This window comes from Elephas maximus, chromosome 1 (genome assembly GCF_024166365.1).
Source record: "Elephas maximus indicus isolate mEleMax1 chromosome 1, mEleMax1 primary haplotype, whole genome shotgun sequence".
NCBI classification, from domain to species: domain Eukaryota; kingdom Metazoa; phylum Chordata; class Mammalia; order Proboscidea; family Elephantidae; genus Elephas; species Elephas maximus.
This window is the reverse complement of record NC_064819.1, coordinates 201,898,016-201,920,060: the sequence shown is the minus strand read 5'-3', so window position 1 is coordinate 201,920,060 and position 22,045 is coordinate 201,898,016. Positions and strand designations below refer to the sequence as shown.

General features: G+C 37.2%; 1 protein-coding gene across 2 annotated transcripts in view; it reads left to right on the top strand.

Moving 5' to 3' along the window:
- The window catches only part of LOC126085516 (pantetheinase-like), a 73,042-nt gene extending 53,351 nt beyond the window's left edge, over positions 1 to 19,691 (top strand). For both annotated transcript variants that reach the window (XM_049901003.1, XM_049900994.1), the window contains exons 4-8: positions 5,790 to 5,982; positions 6,672 to 6,963; positions 7,643 to 8,001; positions 17,972 to 18,142; positions 19,326 to 19,691. In XM_049901003.1, coding sequence (XP_049756960.1) covers positions 5,790 to 5,982; positions 6,672 to 6,963; positions 7,643 to 8,001; positions 17,972 to 18,142; positions 19,326 to 19,496 — 1,186 coding nt within the window. In that variant the 3' untranslated portion in view covers positions 19,497 to 19,691. The remainder of the gene's footprint in view (positions 1 to 5,789; positions 5,983 to 6,671; positions 6,964 to 7,642; positions 8,002 to 17,971; positions 18,143 to 19,325) is intronic.
- Positions 19,692 to 22,045: the final 2,354 nt, after the last annotated feature.

Sequence of the window (22,045 nt, the reverse complement as noted above, 5' to 3'; positions counted from 1 at the left end):
TTTATTGATGTTTATTAAGGTCCAAGTTTCAAGATAGTTTTTATTATTTTTCATATACTATGGATCCATTTAAGGTGTCTTTAATTAAGGTGGTGCAATGGTTAAGTACTCAGCTGCTGTCTGAAATGTTGGTTCAAATCCACCCAGGTGCTCCACAGGAGAAAGACCTGGAGATCTTCTCCCATAAAGATTATAGTCTAGAACCCTTACGGGGCAGATTCGGCCTGTCACATGGGGTCACTATGAGTCAGAAATCCACTTGATGGCACTTAACAACAATGGACACACATATTAGGAAAGAGATTATGCATTATGTAATCACAGAAATGAGTGCTGAAAGATAACTTAGAAATCATTGAGTTCAAAGAGAATATTTTTCCACTGAGAGATTGAAATTGGAATGGGCATAACTCATTGAGGGTCCCAGGAGTACTTAGTGGGGGAACCAAATCCAAACTCTCATCTTCTTACTCCTTGCTGGTGAACAGAGAATTAATTCCTGTGTGAGTCTGTCATTTGAAAACTGTGTGAATAAATAGCAAAAACAGAGCCACCCATCAGTTTAGAATTGTTTTCTTTTTTATTGTCAAGATATTTTATGAGGTTTATGCATGTATTAAAATCCCTAAAGCTTAAGCTGATTATTAATCTATGAGGTGATATAGCAAAAATGTCTAAGTGGTTTAGGAGTTCCTGAGTGGTGCAAATGTGGTTGGCTGCTAACCAAAAGATTGGTGGTGGGAATTTATCCAGAGGCACCTCAGAAGAAAGGTCTGGGAATCTACTGAGAAATCAGCCATTGAAAACCCTAGGGAGCACAGGTCTACTCTGACACACTTGCTGTCACCATGAGTTGGCATCATCTTGACAGCAATTGGTGGCGGTGGTGGTACAAGTGGTTTAAGTCAGGTCTAGACTGAAAAAAGGAAGTTTGATGAAAGTAACACTATTACTTTTAATGTAAGCAAAACAATCTCATACATCTAGAAGAATCACATTCGTTAACTCATTTATTTCCTACTGTACCTTTGCTAAAATAGTTTTAGAGATTACTCTTTTGGAACAGCTCTTAACACTGAACAAACTAACTACTATAACTCCTATAGTGGCACCTTGATTTTGACAAAATTCAATATTATTTAGCTTAATAATCTACTTTATTCCTGTTTCATTGTACCATAATTATTTACTTACTTAGCCATCTCCCGTGCCATATCTTCAGTTTCTAAAAGACAAAAGCTGTTATTTTACTGTTTTAAATCAAATTGAGTTGTTTATGAACAGCCTTTCCCTAGCATCTAATTTTCACAAGTCTCCTGAATATTCCCACAAGAATGTCCAATTTGTTCCATTTTGAAGAACCAAGTTGCCCCTTTGTGTTTCTCATCAACTAATGACATCTTCTTTCTTAGTTTCATTTATTTAACAAATGTTTTTGAGTACTAATATGTGTTCTTGGAGCCCTGGTGGCACAGTGGTTAAGAGCTCAGCTGCTAATCAAAAGGTTGGCAGTTTGAATCCACCAGCCATTTCTTGAAATCTCTATGGGGCAGTTTTACTCTGTCCTGTAGGGTCGCTATGAGTTGGAATTGACTCAACAGCAATGGATTTGGTTTGAATTGGTATTATGTGTTCTTGGGTATTGGTATGAAAAGAAAGCATATAAAGTTCCTGTTCTCATGGATCTTGGGGGAGAAAGTAAAAAAAGATAATATCTATGCACCTGTCTTCCATCTATGTTATGGAGAAAAATAAACTAGGGAAAGAATCAAGGGTGGGGATGAAGATTTTAATAGGTCATGTCATCAGAGTAGATTTCACCGTGACATTTAAGAAAGAAAAGAAGGAGGTGAGGTATCTAAAGAAAGAGCTAAGAGAGTTTTGAATGCCAAGACCCTGTGGTCAAAGTGTATCTAGTATATTCAAGGAACAGCAAGAGGCGAAGTGGTTGAAGTGTTTGAAGGGAGGGAGATTGAGGTAGGAGAGGGAGGCACAGAGGTGGGAGACACCTGATTGTACAGGGCTTCATGGGCCACAGTAATGACTTTGTCCATTACTTGAGTGGTAAGAGCACCACTGGAAGGCTTTGACGTGCTCTGACTTAAGTTCTTTAAAGATCACTCTGGCTGCCATGCAGTTCACTGACTCCAGGGGGTAGGCCAACGAAAGAAGCAGGGAACAGTTAAAAAGCCATCATAATAATCTGGTTAGAGAGATGATACTGTCTTGGACCAAGATGATAGAGGTTTAGCTGTTGAGAAAATGCCAGAATCGGAAGGAAATTTGAAGGTAGATCTGACAGATTTTGGTGAAAGATTGGATATGGCTGTTCAAGAAAGAGAAGAGTCAAGTCCTTTACTCCTCACATATGATCAAACATCAGGTCTTATTGAGTAGGTTTGAAATAGCTTCCCTTTCTCATGGATGCTAATCTTGTTTGGGTCTGCATTATTCCTTAGTGGGGGTATATCAGAACTTCATTTCTCTTTAAGGCTGAATAATTTTCCATTTTATGTGTATACTGCATTTTGTTTATCCATTCCTTTGTTAATGGACACTTTGATCTTTTCCACCTTTTGGGTATTGTGATTGCTGCAATGAACAGTAGTGTACAAATATCTGTTTGTGTCTCTGCTTTCAACTCTTTGGGTATATTACCTAGGAGTGAAATTGCTGGGTTATAAAGTAACTCCATGTTCAGCTTTTTGAGGTATGCCAAACTGTTCTCCATAGTGGTTGCACCATTTTACAATCCCACCAGCAGGGAAAAATAGAACAGTTTAGAGGTGAAAAAATTAGAAGCCACATGGAGAAAGTAGTTGTTAAGAGCCATCATTGTTGTGAGCTTGTTGTAACAACTGTATCTGAAGTATAGTTCTGAGAGGTTCTGGGAGGCTAAGAGAGGAACAAATTGACTAGAGAATTTTTATTGTCATCGAAGGAAACTTACTGATTTCTTCAGCAACAAACCCTATCCAATAGTCTAATTGAAAGATGAATATACTTAACATATTTTCATTGACTACTTGTTATGTTCAGGCACTCCTCTATGTGAATGTATATGGATGCCTGTATAAGGAATGTCTGCACCTATCATCACAGTGATTGGGCTTACAGGTTAAAAAAGTTGATCACTGGTTCAATAAGTTGAAAAATAAAGCTTACCTAATTAGCTAGTCTGTACGAAAAATAAATTTTTATTTTTGATCACATATCAATTTTTATTATTATTTCAAAATTTTGTATGCATACGTTGATTCTCCAATAAGATTAAGTGCTTCCTTAATGCAGCAGCCAAGTCTTCCACATCTTCATATTCCCCATGTGTACTTGGAGAGCTCTGCTTGGAATTGCCTGTCCCAGGTGCCACGCCTAGCACAGTGCTTTATGTGATATAGGGACACAATAAATATTTGTTGAAATTTAAAATATACTTATTCTATGTTTAAATGCCTTCTTCAGCAGTTGATGGCTTTTGTTATACCTAGAGATTGAACACTTTGAAAGGAGCCTTAGAAAATGCATTTTCCATCTCTTTCTTCTGTTTTTAGCCCTCCTAGGACAGAGCTCTGTACTCATTGAAGAGTCAGCAAATATTATAGATAAAATGACAAGCAGATTTCAGGCCCACATAAGCAAATGGTATTTTTAAAACTCCAAATCATGACGTGTGGTCTGACAAAGAATTTTAGGGCCTTTTCTAGGTCTAAGAAAGGCAGTTTAAATAATATATTACAATTTATAGCATACGTCCAAGATGAATGGGAACCTTGGTGGCGTAGTGGTTAAGAGCTATGGCTGCTAACAAAAAGATAAGAAGTTGAAACCCACCAGGCCCTCCTTGGAAACCATATGGAGTAGTTCTCTTCTGTCCTATATGGTCGCTATGAGTCAGAATTGACTTGACGGCTACGGGTTTCAAGAAGAATAGAAACAGTAGTAAAATATGTTTGTAATCAGGAATGTTTTAGAAATCTTAAACACCATGTACCACTTCATGTAACCTGAAAAGGTTTGAGGTAGATATGTTTCTAGTGATTCAATGTATTTTATTTATGTCTGTACATTTCAGGTATTAATTCAAACCAACAAAGGTGGGAGGGATCTATCAAATGGTGATTCTTTATTTTAAATACATTAAAATAATAATTTTCTATATAGGGTGTCTGTCATGGATTGAATTATGTCCCCTAAAAAATGTGTGTATCAACTTGGTTAGGCCATGCATGGTTGTCCTCCATTTTGTGATTTTAATTTTATGTTAAGAGGATTAGAGTGGGATTGTAATACCACCCTTACTCTGGTCGCCTTCCTGATCCAAGTAAAGGGAGTTTCCCTGGGGTGTGGACTGCACCGCCTTTTATCTCTCAAGAGATAAAAGGAAAGGGAAGCAAGCAGAGAGTTGGGGACCTCATTCCACCAAGAAAGAAGTACTGGGAGCAGAAAGCATCCTTTAGACCCTGGGTTCCTGTGCAGAGAAGCTCTTAGACCAGGGAAAGATTGAGGAGAAAGACCTTCCTCCAGAGCTGACAGGGAGAGAAAGCCTTCCCCTGGAGCTGACGCCTGAATTTGTACTTTTATCCTACTTTACTGTGAGAAAATAAACTTCTCTTTGTTAAAGCCATCCACTTGTGGTATCTCTGTTATAGCAGCACTAGATAACTAAGACAGTGTCCAATACTTTTTGCTCTTTTTCAAGAATATGTTTTATAGGTGATTGTTATGGCTTTGCTTCTATAAAAAAAAAAAACTAAAAGTTGCACAAATTTGTTTTAGATCTAATTGCCACAATTTGATGCTCAAGGAAGTTTTCATTACTATTTGCCTGGAGATGGCAGTAAATTTTCAGTCATTGAGGTTATCTCTTTTTGCCTTCTCAGCTATTCAATAACCATTCATTGTTTCAAAGCTATGCCAGTAGGGGATAAACATGGCTATATGTTACACATTCTGAGGTTTCACCTTTCAAGCTGGCAATTTAATGGGTTTATTAGGACAACCACTATGATAAAGAATTAAGAAATCAAGCATTAACAATTGTTTCAGCATTTTCATCTTTTAATACCAGCTGGCACTACTCTAGCCCAGCTCTCTGGTCTCTTACCTGGATTATTGCAACGGTTTCCTAAATTAATCTTTGAAAAAGAAAATTCAGATTTTGTTACTTCTGTCCTCAAAGCCTTTAATCGTACCCCTTTGTCTATTAAATTTGGAACAGGTTCCTGAGCCTCCTCTGCAAAGCTGTCTATGTTATGACCTTGAAAAGATCTTTTAAATTTCCCTTTTCCTTCTTTTCCCTAAGAGATCAGATAGGTCTCTGAAAAGAGCTTTCTCTTCCCTATATCCATGTTTTGGTTCATTTATTCAAATGTATTTGAATACCTCCTTTCTACCAGGCATTGTGCTAGGTTCAGTGGACCTGAGATGTTGGTGCCTGCCACATAATGTCTACAGAATATGACACACATTATAAGATGAACACATACATGAAAGTGAAAAAAAAAAAAATGATGATAGATTGTGATAAATGGTATGTATGAAAAAAAAAAAAAAAAACTCCAGGCCTGGTTACGTCTTATCCTAGAGTATTTTGAATATATTTTTTAAAACCAAATTCCCACAAACATGGTTTCCTCTCCACTTGTCTTAATCCTTCTCTTCTACCCGCAGACATTTAGTATTTATTTTGTGAATATTAATTGAATAATAGTATATTTAGACTATTATCATTATGAATTTCATTAAAAGACAAGCTTAATTTTTTTCCTTGTCCAATGAACACATACTAGATTTGGTCACACCCCAGTACAAGAAAGACTCAGCTGCATGGCCAAGAACAACTCTATCTACGTTGTGGCAAATATTGGGGACAAGAAGCCGTGTGACACCAGTGACTCTCAATGCCCCACTGATGGCCGTTACCAATACAACACTAATGTGGTGTTTGATTCTGAAGGGAAATTGGTGGCACGCTATCATAAGGTAGAATCAATTTGCAAACAATTTACATAATAAAGTGGGCTAGAAGAAAAAAATATCATTATTTTGGTAATAAGCTTACTTTAGAAGCAGAGTAGAGACAAAGCAGTGAAGGTAATGATTATGTCAGGTAAGAGCCTATAAAGATCCTCCAGAAGTGTTCTGTGCATTTAAGATCAGTAGGGAATGTGGGAGAGGCACAGGAGCTATCTGCCTTAAAATGTAACATCACATTTTGGGCTTTGTCTTTTTAAAAATATGTCCTGGCAATGGGTCAAGGCAAGTTAAATACATATATTTTTTTTTACTGGATACAGTTGACCTCAAGAAGGAGCACAGGAAACTCCCTGTGCACAAGAAATAGTTAAAGTGTTCATAGTAAATAGAAGTTACCTGTTTTATTCCTATTTTTGTAAGATTCAAGATGGCCTTTGTAGATAAGAATTTCCACGTATTTATTATCTATTGAATGTGGAGGTTGAACTTTAGGCTCCTTTTAGCTTAAGTAGCCTCTGATTCTCTAAGGTACTGCTCTTTCCCTCTGAAGATCATGGCCAGAGATGAAATAGGCCATCAGTTGATTGGCCAACTAATAGCCGTGAGCTTTCACTAGTTTATATGCAGTGATATTAGGGCCAGCTACCTAAAAGAGTTTTTTTCCCATTTCTGCCTTTCTCTTCTGTTTATTATAGCAAAACCTTTTCATGGGTGAAGATCAATTCAATTCTCCCAAGAAGCCTGAGATTGTGACTTTCAACACCACCTTTGGGAAGTTTGGAATTTTCACGTGCTTTGATATACTCTTTGAAGATCCTGCTGTGATGCTGGTGAAAGATTTTCACGTGGACACCATCCTTTTCCCAACGGCTTGGATGAATGTTTTGCCACATTTATCAGCAGTTGAATTCCACTCAGCTTGGGCTGTGGGGATGGGTGTCAATTTCCTGGCAGCTAATTTACACCATCCCTTTATGCACATGACAGGTATGTGTGAGTTCTCAGATTTAAGTTGGTGTTCATGTGGTCAAATCCATTCTGACTCCTAATGACCCCATATACAACAGAATGAAGCACTGCCTGGTACTGTGCCATCCTCACAATAGTTGCTATGTTTGAGCCCATTGTTGTAGCCACTGTGTCAATCCATCTTGTTGAGGGTCTTCCTCTTTTTCACTGACCTTCTACTTTAAGTTTTATAGGTTTGTTGTAATAAAGCAAAAAAAAAAAAAAAGTTCCCCTAATTAACATGTACTCTTAATACATGTTTTCTAAATCTTAAATTTTTTTCAATAATCTGTCTAGTGACATATTATGGGATCAAGCTAAATTTTTTTTGTAGATTTATGTATTTATGTTTTAACTGAACTTGAATGTACGTTGTTCTTTCTTTTCCAAGTTTGATCACTTATTACTTGAAACTTCTTTGGCTGCTACACACCTCACTCTACAGTATTCCTCTCACCCTATCTGCTCCTATCAGCATATTTTACTGGAAAATATACCTTGTTGTTAGATACAGCCCAGTCATTTTTGACTCATAACATTTTACTGCCTCCATGTTGAGGCAGTAAAATGTTAATGTGATTTTAAATAGCAGTAACAACTATGAAGTCACTTTACACTTCCTTATTTCAAAAAAACTTTCCCAATTCATCACTTTTAGGAAGTGGCATCTATGCACCAGATTCTCCAAGAGGGTTTCATTACGATATGAAGACAGAGGAGGGAAAACTCCTCCTTTCCCAGCTGGATTCCCATCCATACCACTCTGCAGTGAATTGGTCTTCTTATGCCAGCAGTATAGAAGCAAACTCAATGGGAAACCAGGGATTTAAGGGTACTGTCTTTTTTGATAATTTCACCTTTGTGGAGCTCAAGGGAATCATAGGAAATTACACGGTTTGTCACAGAGACCTCTGTTGTCATCTAAGCTACAAGATGTCTGAGAAGAGATCAGATGAAGTTTACGCCCTGGGGGCATTTGATGGAATACACACAGTTGAAGGAACTTATTATCTACAGGTAATGCATGTTTTGGTGGCAGGAGAGTTACCAGAATAAAAACAACATACCCAATTAAATTTGAATTTCAGACAAATGGCATTTTTTTTTCTTTCTTTTTTAGTGTACATATGTCCCACAGGTTGGGACATATTTATATGAAAATTTACTTGTTGTTTATCTAAATTCAAATTTAACCAGACATATTGTGTTTTTATTTGCTAAATATGATAAACCTAGACGTCAGTCTGATTTGGAACTGGTTGGAAAGAAGCAAATATATTTGGGATTATATTTTTTAAAATAATACCACAATCAAATTACAGATAATTTTATTAGATAATTGACCTATGAAATTGCCTGCCTGAACAAATTTAGGCATTTCCTTATATGTTTCCTAGTGTGTCCACGCTGCTTTATACAGAGCTTGATACTAAGTATGCCCCTCGAAACAGATAAAGGTGTCCTCTGAGGTTGTACAGTAGAAATGTTTATTGCTATAATGATTCAGATATCCCACAGCCTCCAACATAAAGGAGGAATGGTTACAGTATGATGAGATGGAACTCCCAAGAACAAATTCACAGTGGTCTCCGTGTTTCTTTGCTTCTGTTCTTCTCTTTCTTGGTTTGGTTCCTATCCTATCTCTTCCAGATTATTGCAGTACCCTCCTATCTGGGCTTGCTGTTGACAGTATCAACTCTATGCAAGCCATTCTCTACACTAAAATTACAAAATCACTAAAAGCCATTTATAATTAAATTAAAATTTCTGTTTTCTAATTAACATAATGGAAATTCTTAATATAAAAGACACATAAGAACTTGATGTGTGGCCCCTCCCACCCTCCTCTCTCACTGACCCGCCTATGTGCCCTGAGCTACTGTGATACTGAGGCATTTCTCCATATGTGTCAACATGTATAGAACCTCTGGATGTTTGCTCAGGTGTTTCCTTCATCTATGATGTCTCCACCTATTCGTCTCTCATGAAACTCCTTGGGTTTTTCCTTTACCAAGAATACTGCCAGACAGCCTATTATGCTGGGCTGAAAAGTCAAAGTGAGGATATTGAGAGGACGTTATTGATGTTATGTGCCGCCCAGTAGGTTCTGACTCGTAGTACCCTATGTACAACAAAATGAAACACTGACCAGTCCTGTGCCATCCTCACAATCATTGTTATGATTGAGCCCATGGTTGCAGCCATTTGTGTCAAGGTATCTCATTGAGTGTCTTCCTCTTTTTCAGTGACCCTCTATGAATGGATAGTTCTTCTTCAGAAAACTTGTCTGAAACAAGTAAAAGAGAAATAAGACAAGTTAGACAGAGACTCATAACAAATTATGGGTAACATTTCAAAGAATGGGAATTCCAGAATAACTAATTGTGCCATGAGGAACCTGCACATAGACAAAGAGGCAGTGGTCTGAACAGAACAAGGGGATACTGTGTGGTTTAAAGTTAGGCAAGATGTGGGTCAGGGTTGTATCATTTCACAATACTTATCCAATTTGTATGCTCAGCAAATAATCTGACAAACTGGACTATAGGAAGAAGAACACAGCATTAGGACTGGAGGAAGACTCACTAACAATCTGAGATTTGCAGATGACACAACCTTGCTTGCTGTGTCTTGAAGGACTTGAAGCACTTACTGATGAAGATCAAAGACCACAGCCTTCATTATATGGATTACACCTCAACATAAAGAAAACAAAAATCCTCACAACTGGACCAATAAGCAACATTATGATAAATGGAGAAAAGGTTGAAATCATCAAGGATTTCAATTTACTTGGATCCACAATCAATGCCCATGGAAAAAGCAGTCAAGCAATCAAAGGATATATTATGTTGAGCAAATCTGCTGCAAAAGACCTCTTTGAAGTGTTGAAAAACAAAGATGGACTGCCAAAAGAACAAACAAATCTCTCTTAGAAGAAATAGAGTCAGAATGTTCATTAGAAGCAAGCATGGCAAGACTTTGTCTCATGTAATTTGGATATGTTATGAGGAGGAAATCATTCCCTAGAAAAAGACATCATGCTTGGTTAATAGAGAGTAATTGAAAAACAGGAAGACCCTCAACGAAATGGATTGACACAGTGGTTACAACAATGGGTTTAGGGATAACAATGATTGTAGAGATGGCATAGGACCAGGCAGTGTTTCATTCGGTTTTACATAGGGTTGCTATGAGCGTGCACTGACTTGATGGCTCCTAACAACAACAACAGACAGACTCAGAATTAGGTAAAGTTTCTTTTTTTCGACAACTGAGAAAGCCTAAATTGTCTTTATAGGTCTTAGAGAAAGGGTAAAAAGAGGAAATGATGAAAATACAGGAGAATCAATACTCCTAGTCAATGCTTATAGGTGCTGGAGGAAAGGGGAAAAAATGGTGTCGTCAACACAGGTGGAAAGTGTCCAAACAACTGAGGTTTAGTTAAATAAATCATCTTGTAGAAGAAGATTTATTGTTATGTAAATATTACCATATATTGCATTGCCATATATTGGGTTGTTGTTGTTAGGTGCAGTTGAGTTGGTTCTGACTCATAGTGACACTATATACAACAAAATGAAACACTTCCCAGTCCTACACCATCCCCACAATGGTTGTTATGCTTGAGCCCACTGTTATAGCCACTGTGTCAATCCATCTCATTTAGGGTCTTCTTCTTTTTCACTGGCCCTCTACTTTACCAAGCATGATGTCCTTCTCCAGGGACTGATCCCTCCTGATAACATGTCCAAAGTATGTGAGACGTAGTCTCGCTATCCTTGCTTCTAAGGAGCATTCTGGTTGTACTGTGCCATATAAAATTTTTAAATTAAAGAAATTGTGATATATATTACTTTTTTGTGATAAATTTTTAAAGGAAAAAAGTTAATTAAAAAAAAAAAACAGCAATCTCTCAGCTCTTTCTCACTCTCTCTTCTTCCTTCTCAATCCCTCAATCTTGGCTAGCCTCTCTGCCTCCTCCAGAGTCTTGGTTCCATGTGGGAAAAATAATGGTAGGCTCCTTCTTACTGTTGGGAGAAAGGCTAGCTCTGTTGGATTCTTCAGAGAGTAATGAGCTCTAGTAAAACAAATCCTTCTATTGTTATTACTGGTCAATGGTCCCTTATCCAAATCACTGGGGCCAGACATGTTTTGGAGTTCAGAGTTTTCCAGCTTGGAAAAGACCCTAATGCACCTTACTTGACATTAGCAGAAGAGTCTGGTGCAACACCCAGAATCAAACGTGTTAATATTTCTCTTGGAAAGTATTGGAATATTCACCTGAATTTCTTTAATAAGTATACTATAGCACTACGTTCATTCAGGTTAGGTTTCAATGCCAAAAGAATTGCAGTAATCCTTTCTTTTCAGAGAATTTTGAGTTTGGGAATTGAGGATGAGAGATTTTGTTATTGTATTATATTGATAATCTTTCATAGATCAACTCTGATGATCTATTATGCTAGAATGGCTCTGTTACCACCAAATACTACTTCCTAACCAAGGGAGAGAAGAGGAAGAAAATGAGGTGAATATGAAATAAACCCCCACCTGGCCACACATTTTCTCCAAGTGTTCTGTACAAATATGAACACTTTTTAAAACCCTTAAGAAATTGGGGAAAGAAGGAAGATGTGTTTTTTTATACAGCAGGGAGTGGTAACAGGTTGACTAAAGGAGCTTGAAGAAAGTAAAGATTTGGAACAGTTGTGCAGGGGAGTGGGAGAAGGAGCAACCTAAATATTTTAAAGAATTATAGAAGAAAGCAGTGAATGAAGGAATGAAGTCATTACCTTTACCCAGTCTACTTAGGATCTTTTCCTTTTTAGCCTACCTGCACCCTTAGTCTTTCCCATATCCTTCCATCAAGGTGAGTTATCCAATCACCAGCTCCTAAGCCCTCAGACTATAAAACCTATTCCATGGCAGTATAAGGAATTACAGATTAAAAATGGTTAAAAAAAAAATTAAATACCAAAGCTTGAGATAATGTATTGTGAACCTGGATCTGGGGTCAGAAAATCCGGATGAATCCCTGCTTCACTGTGAAGTAGCCACCTGGCTGTGGGCCAACCCCTTAGCCTCTCTGGTTCCTCATCTGTGACATTTGGATTGATTTTATTTCAGCAAATATTCATGTAATACCTGCTTTGTTCTAGATACCTCCTAGATTCTGGGGTTCTCAAGATAAGTAAGACAGATATAGTCACTGCTTTCATAGGGTTTAAGTCAAGTGGGCAGAAAACCAAAACCAAACCAAATACTTTGCCGTCGAGTCAATTCCAACTCATAGTGACCCTGGAGGATGGAGTAAACTCTCCCACTGGGTGTCTAAGATGTGGCTGCTGGATTTGAACTGTCGACCCCTTGGTTAGCAGCCATAGCTCTTAACCACTGCACCACCAGTTCTCCAGAGGCGAGAGGTATCAAATAAAAAACTAAGAATATCACATTTTCTTTCACAATGGCAAGAAACAAGGCTACAGGAATTGATAGAATGCCAATTAAGATGCTTCGGCAAATGGATGCAATACTGGAAGTGCTCACTAGTCTCTGCCATGAAATTTGGAAGGCAGTTACCTGGCCAATATCCATATTCACGCCCATTCTAAAGAAAGGTAATCCAATGGAATGCAGAAATTATCAAACAATATCATTAATATCACACGCAAGTAAAATTTCACTGAAGACAATTAAAAATGGTTGCGGCCAGAAATTAAAACTGGATTCAGAAGAGGGCATGGAACAAGGGATATTAATGTGATGTTAGATCAATCTTGGCTGAAAGCAGAGAATACCAGAAATATGTTTACCTTTCTTTTATTGACTATGCAAAGGCATTCAACTGTGTGGATCACAAAAAATTATAGATAGCATTGTGAAGAAGAGGAATTCTAGAACACTTAATTGTGTTCATGTGGAACCCATTCACAGACTATGAGACATTCGTTGGATACTGTGTGGTTTAAAATCCAAAAAGGTGTGGGTCAGGGCTGTGCCCTTTCACCATACTTATTTGTCCTGTATGTTGAGCAAATAATCTGAGAAGCTGGACTACTCGAAGAAGAACAGAGCATCAGGATTGGAGGAAGACTCATTAACCACCTGCAATATGCAGATGATATAACCTTGTTTGCTGAAAGGGAAGAAGACTTGAAGCACTTACTAATGAAGATCAAAGACCACAGCCTTCAGTATGGATTACACCTCAACATAGAGAAAACAAAAATCCTTACAACTGAACAAATAAGCAACAACATGATAAATGGAGAAAAGATTGAAGTTGTCAACAATTTCATTCTACTTGGATCCACAGTCAAAGTCCATAGAAGCAGCAGTCAAGAAATCAAATGACGTATTGCATTGGGCAAATCTGCTACAAAAGACCTCTTTAAAGAGTTGAAAAGCAAAGATATCACTTTAAGGACTAAGGTGTGCCTGACCTAAGCCAGGGTATTTTCAATCACCTCATATGTATGCGAAAGCTGGACAATGAATAAGGGAGATCAAAGAAGAATTGATGTATTTTAATTAATGTTTTGACAAAGAATATTGAATATACTATGGACTGCCAGAAGAACAAACAATTCTGACGTGGAAGAAATACAGACAGTATGCTCCTTAAAAGTGAGGATGGTGAGACTTCATCTCACTGAATTTGGGTCAGGAGGGACCAGTCTCTGGAGAAGGGCATCTTATTTGGTAAAGTAGAGGGTATACAAAAAAGAGGAAGATCCTCAAGGAGATGGATTGACATAGGGGCTGCAACAATAGGCTCCTCCAACACAGCAATGATTGTAAGGATGGCCCAGGATGGGGGAGCATTTTCTTCTGTTATGCATTTGGTCGCTATGAGTCAGAACCGATTTGAGGGCACCTTACAACAGCTACCACAAGACGATTGAATGCCCAGGGTGCCACAGCCACCAGAAACTAGGAGAGAAGCATGGTACAGATTCTCCCTCAGAGCATCCAGAAGGAACCATCCCTTCCGGCACCTTGATTTTGGATTTCCGGCCTCCAGAACTGTGAGAGAATAAATTGTTATTTTAAGTAAAAAATAAAATAAGTTAAAAAAAAATCACTAAATTTAGTGTGACAGGTGCTGCAAAGGAAGAGTACTGTGTGCAATTAGAGCTTACAATTAAGGATCCTAAACTAGTTCAAAGAGTAGCACAGTGGTTAAAGTGCTTGTCTGTTAACCTAAAGCTTGGTGGTTGAACTCACCTGCTGCTGTATGGGAGAAAGATGTGGCGGTCTGCTTCCATAAAGAAACTCTCCTCCAAAAAAACTAAAGCTAAACACTAAACGTGTTGTGTCAAGTAGATAGCAGCCAAGCCCTTAACCACTGCAGCACTGGGGATCCCCATGAAGGTTAAAAAAAAAAAAAAAAAAACCTTTGCCATCAAGTCAATTCCTGCTCATAGCAGCCCCACAGGGTTTCCTAGGAGCTGCTGGTGTATTCAAACTGTCAACCATTTGGTTAACAGCCATGCTCTTAACCACCGTACCACCAGGGCACCATAATGAGTACCACCTGTGGGACAGTTCCACTCTGTTGTAAAGAGTCCCTATGAGTTGGAATGGACTTGACAGCAACAGAAGTTGTTTTCATTTACTAAGTTTTCAGAAAATTTGATTTAATCAATAGACGTAAAGTGCTTAGCACTTTGTCTGACACGTAGAAAGTATTCGATAAATGTTAAGTGTTATCACTATTATTGTTAATAAAAATAAGCTTAACTTTTTCGGTTAATCTTCAGACCCACAACCAGGTTTCACTAGCATAAATGCTGACTTTATTACTTAAGCCCACAATCTGAATCCAGTTGCAAGTGTCTCCTGATTCAATCTCTTTATTCCTTTAAGAGCCCACTGCCATCCAGTCGATTCTGACTCGTAGTGACTGAATAGATGTTTTATCGCTTATCACCTGGATTGGTTCTATCTCTCCCCTTTGCATTAATTTTAATCAAAGTAGTGCATGCACATAATTAAGAAAACAAATAGCACCAAAGGCTGATGTAACAGTGGTTCCCTCCCCAATACATCTACTCACCCTTTCTGGAGGCAAATACTTTTATATCTCTTTGCTTTTTCTTCTGAAATGTACACATCTCTGTGTTTCTGAATAATACTGTTATATTTTGTTCATCAATTTTAGTCCAGATTCACTCCTTTTACCTTTTCCTTTATTCTCACATGTAAAACTTTTTGTCCCTTTTTATGACCTAGATTGGTTCTATTTCTTCTTTTAAAAGTTTCTAAAATGGTGGTTCCCTCTCTAGTCTACTCTGTTCCTCATCCCAGGGGCACTTTGACTCTTACCTGTTTCTTCTGGAATTTAGTCTTCTCTGTATTCCTAAATGATACTGCTTTGAAAAAAATCATCGATTTTAGTCATTATCTTTTTAGTTTCCAGGCTGGTAGATGAACATTTAGTTTTTCTATGGGACTCCGCTTTGTCCATTTTACCATTTTTTCCAGTATGTTTTATTTGTGTCAATATGTAGTGTTTATACTTTCATGACTATGCAAAGATCATTCAGGGTGTAGATGGCATTTTCTCTTTGTTTTTCCTGAACTTATTAATTGACTTCTTTTTTTATTGACTTAATTTTCCTTGACTCTTTTGTTAAAATTCCCCAGTCTTTGAATAGTATCTCAAACCATTTTCATCAGGTTAAAAAGGTTTTAAAAAAAATCTGCCTCTCTCTGGACAGTATTTTTATCAACCTGAAACTTCCCTTTGATGTCATCCTAGGAATGCTCTTGATTTGGATTCACTGATTTATTTATTCGTACTTTATTTAGTTCTTCGTGTTGTTGGGGCACACTTTCTGACATGATTGTTGCTTGAGTCACATTGTTCTAATCTGAACTGGCTGCCTTCTGTGTCTGGTACACCACATTCTGTCATCTGGGATCTCCATTCATCACAATGAAGAAGATTTTCATTACCCATGTTGTGTGTGGATTTTCTCTTCCATATGGTTTCTGACCCTTTTGTTTTTGTTGTCTGCCGTTTCCTGAAAAAGAGCGAATGGGAGGTAAACATTTTTTGAGATTTTACATATCTCAAATGCGTTTACTCTCAAATTATCCACACAGATTTGGAATTTGAGAGTGGAAATAATTTTCCTTCAGAATTTTGAAGGTATTAATTTCTCCTTTCTTACTTTCTTCTGAGAATATTGAAGTTATTCTAGTTTCTGATTCTTTATATGTGATGTTCCTCCCTCATTTGCCTTCTCTTTCTCCCAAAGCTTGCAGAAATATTTTCCCTCCATTTTATTGTTTCTTTCCTTCTAGGACTTCCGTTAGGATCGTGTCCTTCATGAATTGGTTCTCTAATTTTCCGATCTTTTCTTGGTTATTTTTCATCTCTGTATTTCTTTTCTCTACTTTCTGAGATGTCCTCTTCTTGATCTTCCAAATCTTCCACTGAATTTAACATTTTTACTATCATTTCAATTTATAAGAGCTTATTTTAATTTCTGAATCTTCCAACCATATTTGTCATCATATATATATATATCTGTATCTCTGTCTATATATATATATATATATATTGCAGATGCAGTATTTTCTCTTATCTCTTTGAAGCTATTAAAGAAATTTTTTTTCTCAGACTTATGTTGCCCTGAATAATCTCTGTTCACTGCAAGTTACCTTTATCTACTTGTTCTGCTCTCTCTTTCATGTTAAAAGCTTTTCCCAGTTATCTGTAACCCTGTTTCCTCTCTTTAGGAAATAAATTCTCTGTCTTTTAGTAGAGTAGGGGAGGGACAGTTCTCCATCCATGGGGGTAACTCAGGATCTTAGAAATTCTTAATAACTTCTTATCAATTTTCTTTACATCTTCCCCAACTTCATCCTCTGTTCCTGGTGCTTCCAGAAATAGAGTTTTTTTTTGTGTATTCTGCATTGTAAAAAAAATAAATATATATATATATTTTTTCTGCATTGTAGATGGGGTTAATTCTCGATTTTTGCCACTGCCTGTTTAGTTCTTGGCTTTCCTAGGTCTGCTAAGTCACTTACCACTTTTCCATCAATACTCCAGCTCCTAAAATATTTGCTCTGTCCTATTCTCTTGTCTTCCTCATCCTTGTGGGTTTGCATCTTTTGAAAAATTACTCCTTTTTTGGTAGGTTTCAATAGACCAAAATAGGACATGTGTCCATTATACAAACTTTACTTGAAAGCTAGTTCTATCTCCTCTTAACACACTTGCCCTGAAGTGCTTGCCCTCTACCTGCAAGCAGGGAGACCAGTTAGAGGCTATTTCTGTAACCAGGCAAGAGAGGAAGGTGACTTGGAATAGGCTTGCAATGGGAGATGCTGTACAAAAAAGAAAAAAATATATGGGTAGTCCTTTGTGGGTCTTTGCATTTACCTGGTAAGAAGGCTCATATATTTAGAATTTACATTCACATCAAGGCTCATATATTTAGAATTTACATTCAAATAGCTATGTAGTATAGTGGAAGAACTCAGCTGGGAACTGTTTTGATCCTTGCTCAGATGCAAAGTATGTGACTTTTCTGGATCACAAGGGATACTTCTAGATCATTTCTAGGGCTGCTTCCAAATCTAAAATTCCCTCATTTATGTCATAGGCTATTGGATAGAAACTGAACTAGTATCTAAGTTAAAAAACATTTTAACAAATTGAATGCTTTGACAAGTGAAATCATTGATAACTTGAGAACAAAAAAAGGGTATACTTGTCCATGGATATAGGACAAAGATCTGATTAGTTCTTTATGTGGTAAATTTGTTTGCTAGCGAATTGCTGGAAGTACTGGGGTCTGAAGTCCTTTATTTTTATTACTGGTTTCATTAGCTGTTCACCAATGCATTGAGTTAATCGAATGAGGAAGTGACGTTATTTTACTAAAGGGCACAGGCATTTCTCTAGGTTTGAGAGTGTGCCGATCGCCTCTGTTGTGACTTATTGCTTTGCCTTTACTTCCTGTAGATTTGTACTATGCTGAAGTGCAGAACAACTGCCTTAGAAACTTGTGGTGACTCAGTCGAAGCAGCTTCCACCAGCTTTGAAATGTTCTCCCTCAGCGGCACTTTTGGAACCCAGTATGTCTTCCCTGAGGTGTTGCTGAGTGACGTGCAGCTTGCACCTGGAGAATTTCAGGTAGGAACCTATTCTTGATATTGCCAATTAATTTCACCTAAGAAAAAGAACTTTTTAACACCAAAACCTGCCCAAAAGCTTAAAAATATGATAAAAACTTCCATTTGGAAAGGGTAAAATTGGCCTTGGGAATCATCAAGGACACTGAGCAGATTGAATTTCCTGTCTGGAAATTCTTAAGATAATAATTAATGTATCCTTGAGAATAAACAAATATATTTATTTTTGGGGAATATGGGAGGAGGCTGGGCTGTTGAAGGTCTATCAAGTAGGAAGAAGACTCAAGAAGAGTAGTTTTAGGGACAGGCCCATTAGAAGGCTCTTGGATTACTGACAAGGGGAAGGCCTAGTTTGGGAAAGGAATTCCTCTCAGTGTGTGGGTCAAGGCGTGGTGCAACCGTGACCATAAGAGAAAATGAGAGAAGGAAAAGCTGAGGGTGAGATAATCTGACAGTGGCTGGTGTTGACAAAGAACCAAAAGCTATTTATTTTAGAGTCCAGAAATAATTCCTTCCTGCACAAGCACTGTGCCAGCCATTGTCTTCCACCAACTTTCCCTGTAAGTGTTTCTTTCACTCTGCCTTCCTGGTAGAAAGAACTTCAGGGAGGTGGGGTTGGGGTAGAAGCAAGTGGGAAAGTTAGAAGGTTTGATGGTGAGTGGGTGGCAAAGATTGTAGGGGCTCAGTTCAAACTCCCCTTCTGATTCTTTGTGGGGGAGGTTCTATTTTGTCTGATAAAAAAAAAAAAACCCATTACCATAGAGTTGATTCCGACTCATAGCAACCAGATATGACAGAGTAGAACGGCCCTATAGAGTTTCCAAGGAGCGCCTGGTTAGCAGGCATAGCACTTATCCACTATACCACCAGCGTTTCCATTTTATCTGATCCGACCAGATTTTTCTTTTATATGCTCCCAAATCTGCTCATGAGGGAGGCTCTCCTAGATAAGGAAATTATAAGATAGTGGTTACAAGCATTTCACTAATAAATGAGTCAGTGCCAATTCCATGGCTCCATTTTTTCCTGTACACTGCAACATTTGAAATATTTCTGATAGAACAGCATTTGATCTATGTTTTTTAAAACTGTTTCTTCGTTCAGTTATGCTGAATTTTAAAAGTATGTTATGGAATCGTATAACTTAAAGGTACACTCTGACTACCTTACTTTGTGTTAATTAGGTGTCAAGTGACGGACGCCTGTTCAGCCTGAAGCCGACATCTGGACCTGTCTTAACAGTAACTCTCTTTGGGAGGTGGTATGAGAAGGACCGGGCATCAGACCTCAGGGCGCAAGCACTAGTATTGATAAAAATAGCTATAACAACTATTGAGTACTTATTAAGTTGGTAGAATATATGCATTCTCTCTCAACTTTTTCTTCTTCTTTTCCTTCTTTTTTTTTTTTGAATTAGCTTTTAAGGATGGATACTAGAGAAATCAAGAATGGGTCTGGGTTTTTTGATAATCCTGGTCTCTGGTGTAAGTGAATTACCAGTCACATACATACACCCTTCTAATATTTCAAACTTGATAAATAGTAGCAATAGTTCAAAAGGTAAAAATGTACAAAATTAGGATAACAATTGTACTCACTTCTTAGTTTTTTAATGATAGTTAAATAAGTTAATATATTTAAAGTGATTAGACAAGTTCCTGGCTCATGGAAAGCATTCTATATATGTTAGCTATTTTTATTAAATGTGACTATAACAAGAAAACCAATTGTGATGTATTTATTTCTAAAATCGTATCACCTCTGATTCTTTAAAGTACATATATTTTCATGAGGTTCAGCCCCTCAACATTTTTCAATTAGAAAATCAACAAACTCAGCATCCCTGGATTGGCTTTCCCTGGGTATCCAGCACTGACGTATTTCTAGGAATCTGTGGGAGGTCCTTCACGTTTTCATGTGTCTTCTTCAGCAGTGATTTAGTGCCTACTTAATGCCTTGCCTGTCTTGTCAGCCTGTAAGCACATTAATTGGGGTGGTTCCAAAGCAGAGGTCAGCCAAATCCTGTCTGCTGCCTGCTTTTGTATGACCTGTGAGCTAAGAATGGTTTTTACGTATTTAAATCATTAAAAAAATCAAAAGAAGAATGATATTTTGTGATACATGAAAATTATGTGAAATTCAAAGTTCAGCACCCATACATAAAGTTTTATTGCAGCTTAAACCAGTAGTGGCTGAGTTAATTTTGATTCATGGCGACCCCGTGTTTGTCAGAGTAGAGCTATGATCCATAGGGTTTTCAATGGCTAATTTTCTGGAAGTAGATTGTGATCCTTTCTTCCATAGTGTACCTGGGTAGATTCAAACTGCCGACCTTTGGGTTAGCAGCCAAGTGCATTACCCTTTTGTACCACATAAAAGCCATGCTTATTTGTTTAGGTATTGCCTGTGGTTGCTTTCACACTGCAATGGTGGAGTCGAGTAGTTGTGACAGGGACTGTGTGGTCTGAAAAACTGAAAATATTTACTACCTGACCCTTTTCAGAAATAGTTTGCTGATCCCTTTTTACTCTAATGTATTGACTCGATGCCACTGGGTACTCCAGTGTATAAAATAACAAAGGAATTCAGTAGTGAAAACCTTTACTACAAATCAGTGGATATATTGTCTAGAGTCCCTTTTCTGTGATTCTCTCACCCAAGAAGATATAAAATATTTGTATTAACTTTGTATTATATTACCATCATAAAAAACATTACTTTGATTAACTTGTGACCAAATAATGTTAAATAGACTGATATCCAAAACAAGCGAATATAATTTTTATAAACATGATTGATATGTAGTCACTGTATCACATGGTGAAGTCTTTTGTTGGATTTAAAATGCTCTTATTTTTTTTTATTTTTAAAATTCTTGACAGAAATTCTTTTTTTTTTCTGGAGAACAGCTACGAACTGCTCATCAAATGCATATATTTTCTTAATGCTTCCCTGCAACAAATTCATTAACTTGTCTTAGAAATATATATATATATTTAATTAAACATTGTAGCAGCGAATTAATTTCATTTTTTTAATGGCATTTATTACATTCATACCTTGCTCTGATTACTCCTTCACTCTGAATTTTTTCTAACACATGTGTGTTCATTTTATGCTATTTTTTTTGATATGCTTTAAAAAAAAAAAAAAACTATGGCACTAGTTTTTTTTAAAACTTTAATTGCTATTTCTTCTGTAGAAAACATTTGTGGTGCTCATTTGGTACAAATAACTTCAAGAAAGTTCTGTGTACAATTAAAGCTTTTTTTAATCACCTTTTTATACCTTGATGGATTTGGAAGTTCCAAAAGCAATTCTGGTAGTTCCTTACTTAGATATATTTTATGTCACCAACTTCATGACAATGTCATTTAACTCTTCTGCAGCAATTCCCCTTGTCACCCTAAAGAAGTCTAAATCTATTTATACTTTTATTGTAGCACATATATCTTATTTGGTTCTGTTTAATATTTTCAGTGATTTTGTTTGTTTTGCTAGTTATTTATCTGACCAATATATTTAAATTTTAATACTCTCCATCTCTTACCATAATCCCACCAAAATGATTCACTAGTAACACCCAGGTAGCCTATCTCCCCAGGACTCAAATGAACACTCTTCTAGAAGCATTGCTAGTCGATTGATAGTAAAATCACAGATCATCTTTTCCTGGTTAGGAAACCAGAAAATCACATTGATAGAATTATATATTTAATCTAGCACTAAATGGTCTTTGTTGGTAACAACATAATCTCTTGACAAAGTATGATTTAGTGAAAAAAAGACCATCTTCAGAGTTAAAACATCCCTCAAATGATAGACTGTACATAGGGCACTGGTATCAAACTCACACTACAAAACATGCCTTTTTGTAAAGGAGAACAAGGTATCTGCAGCGGTG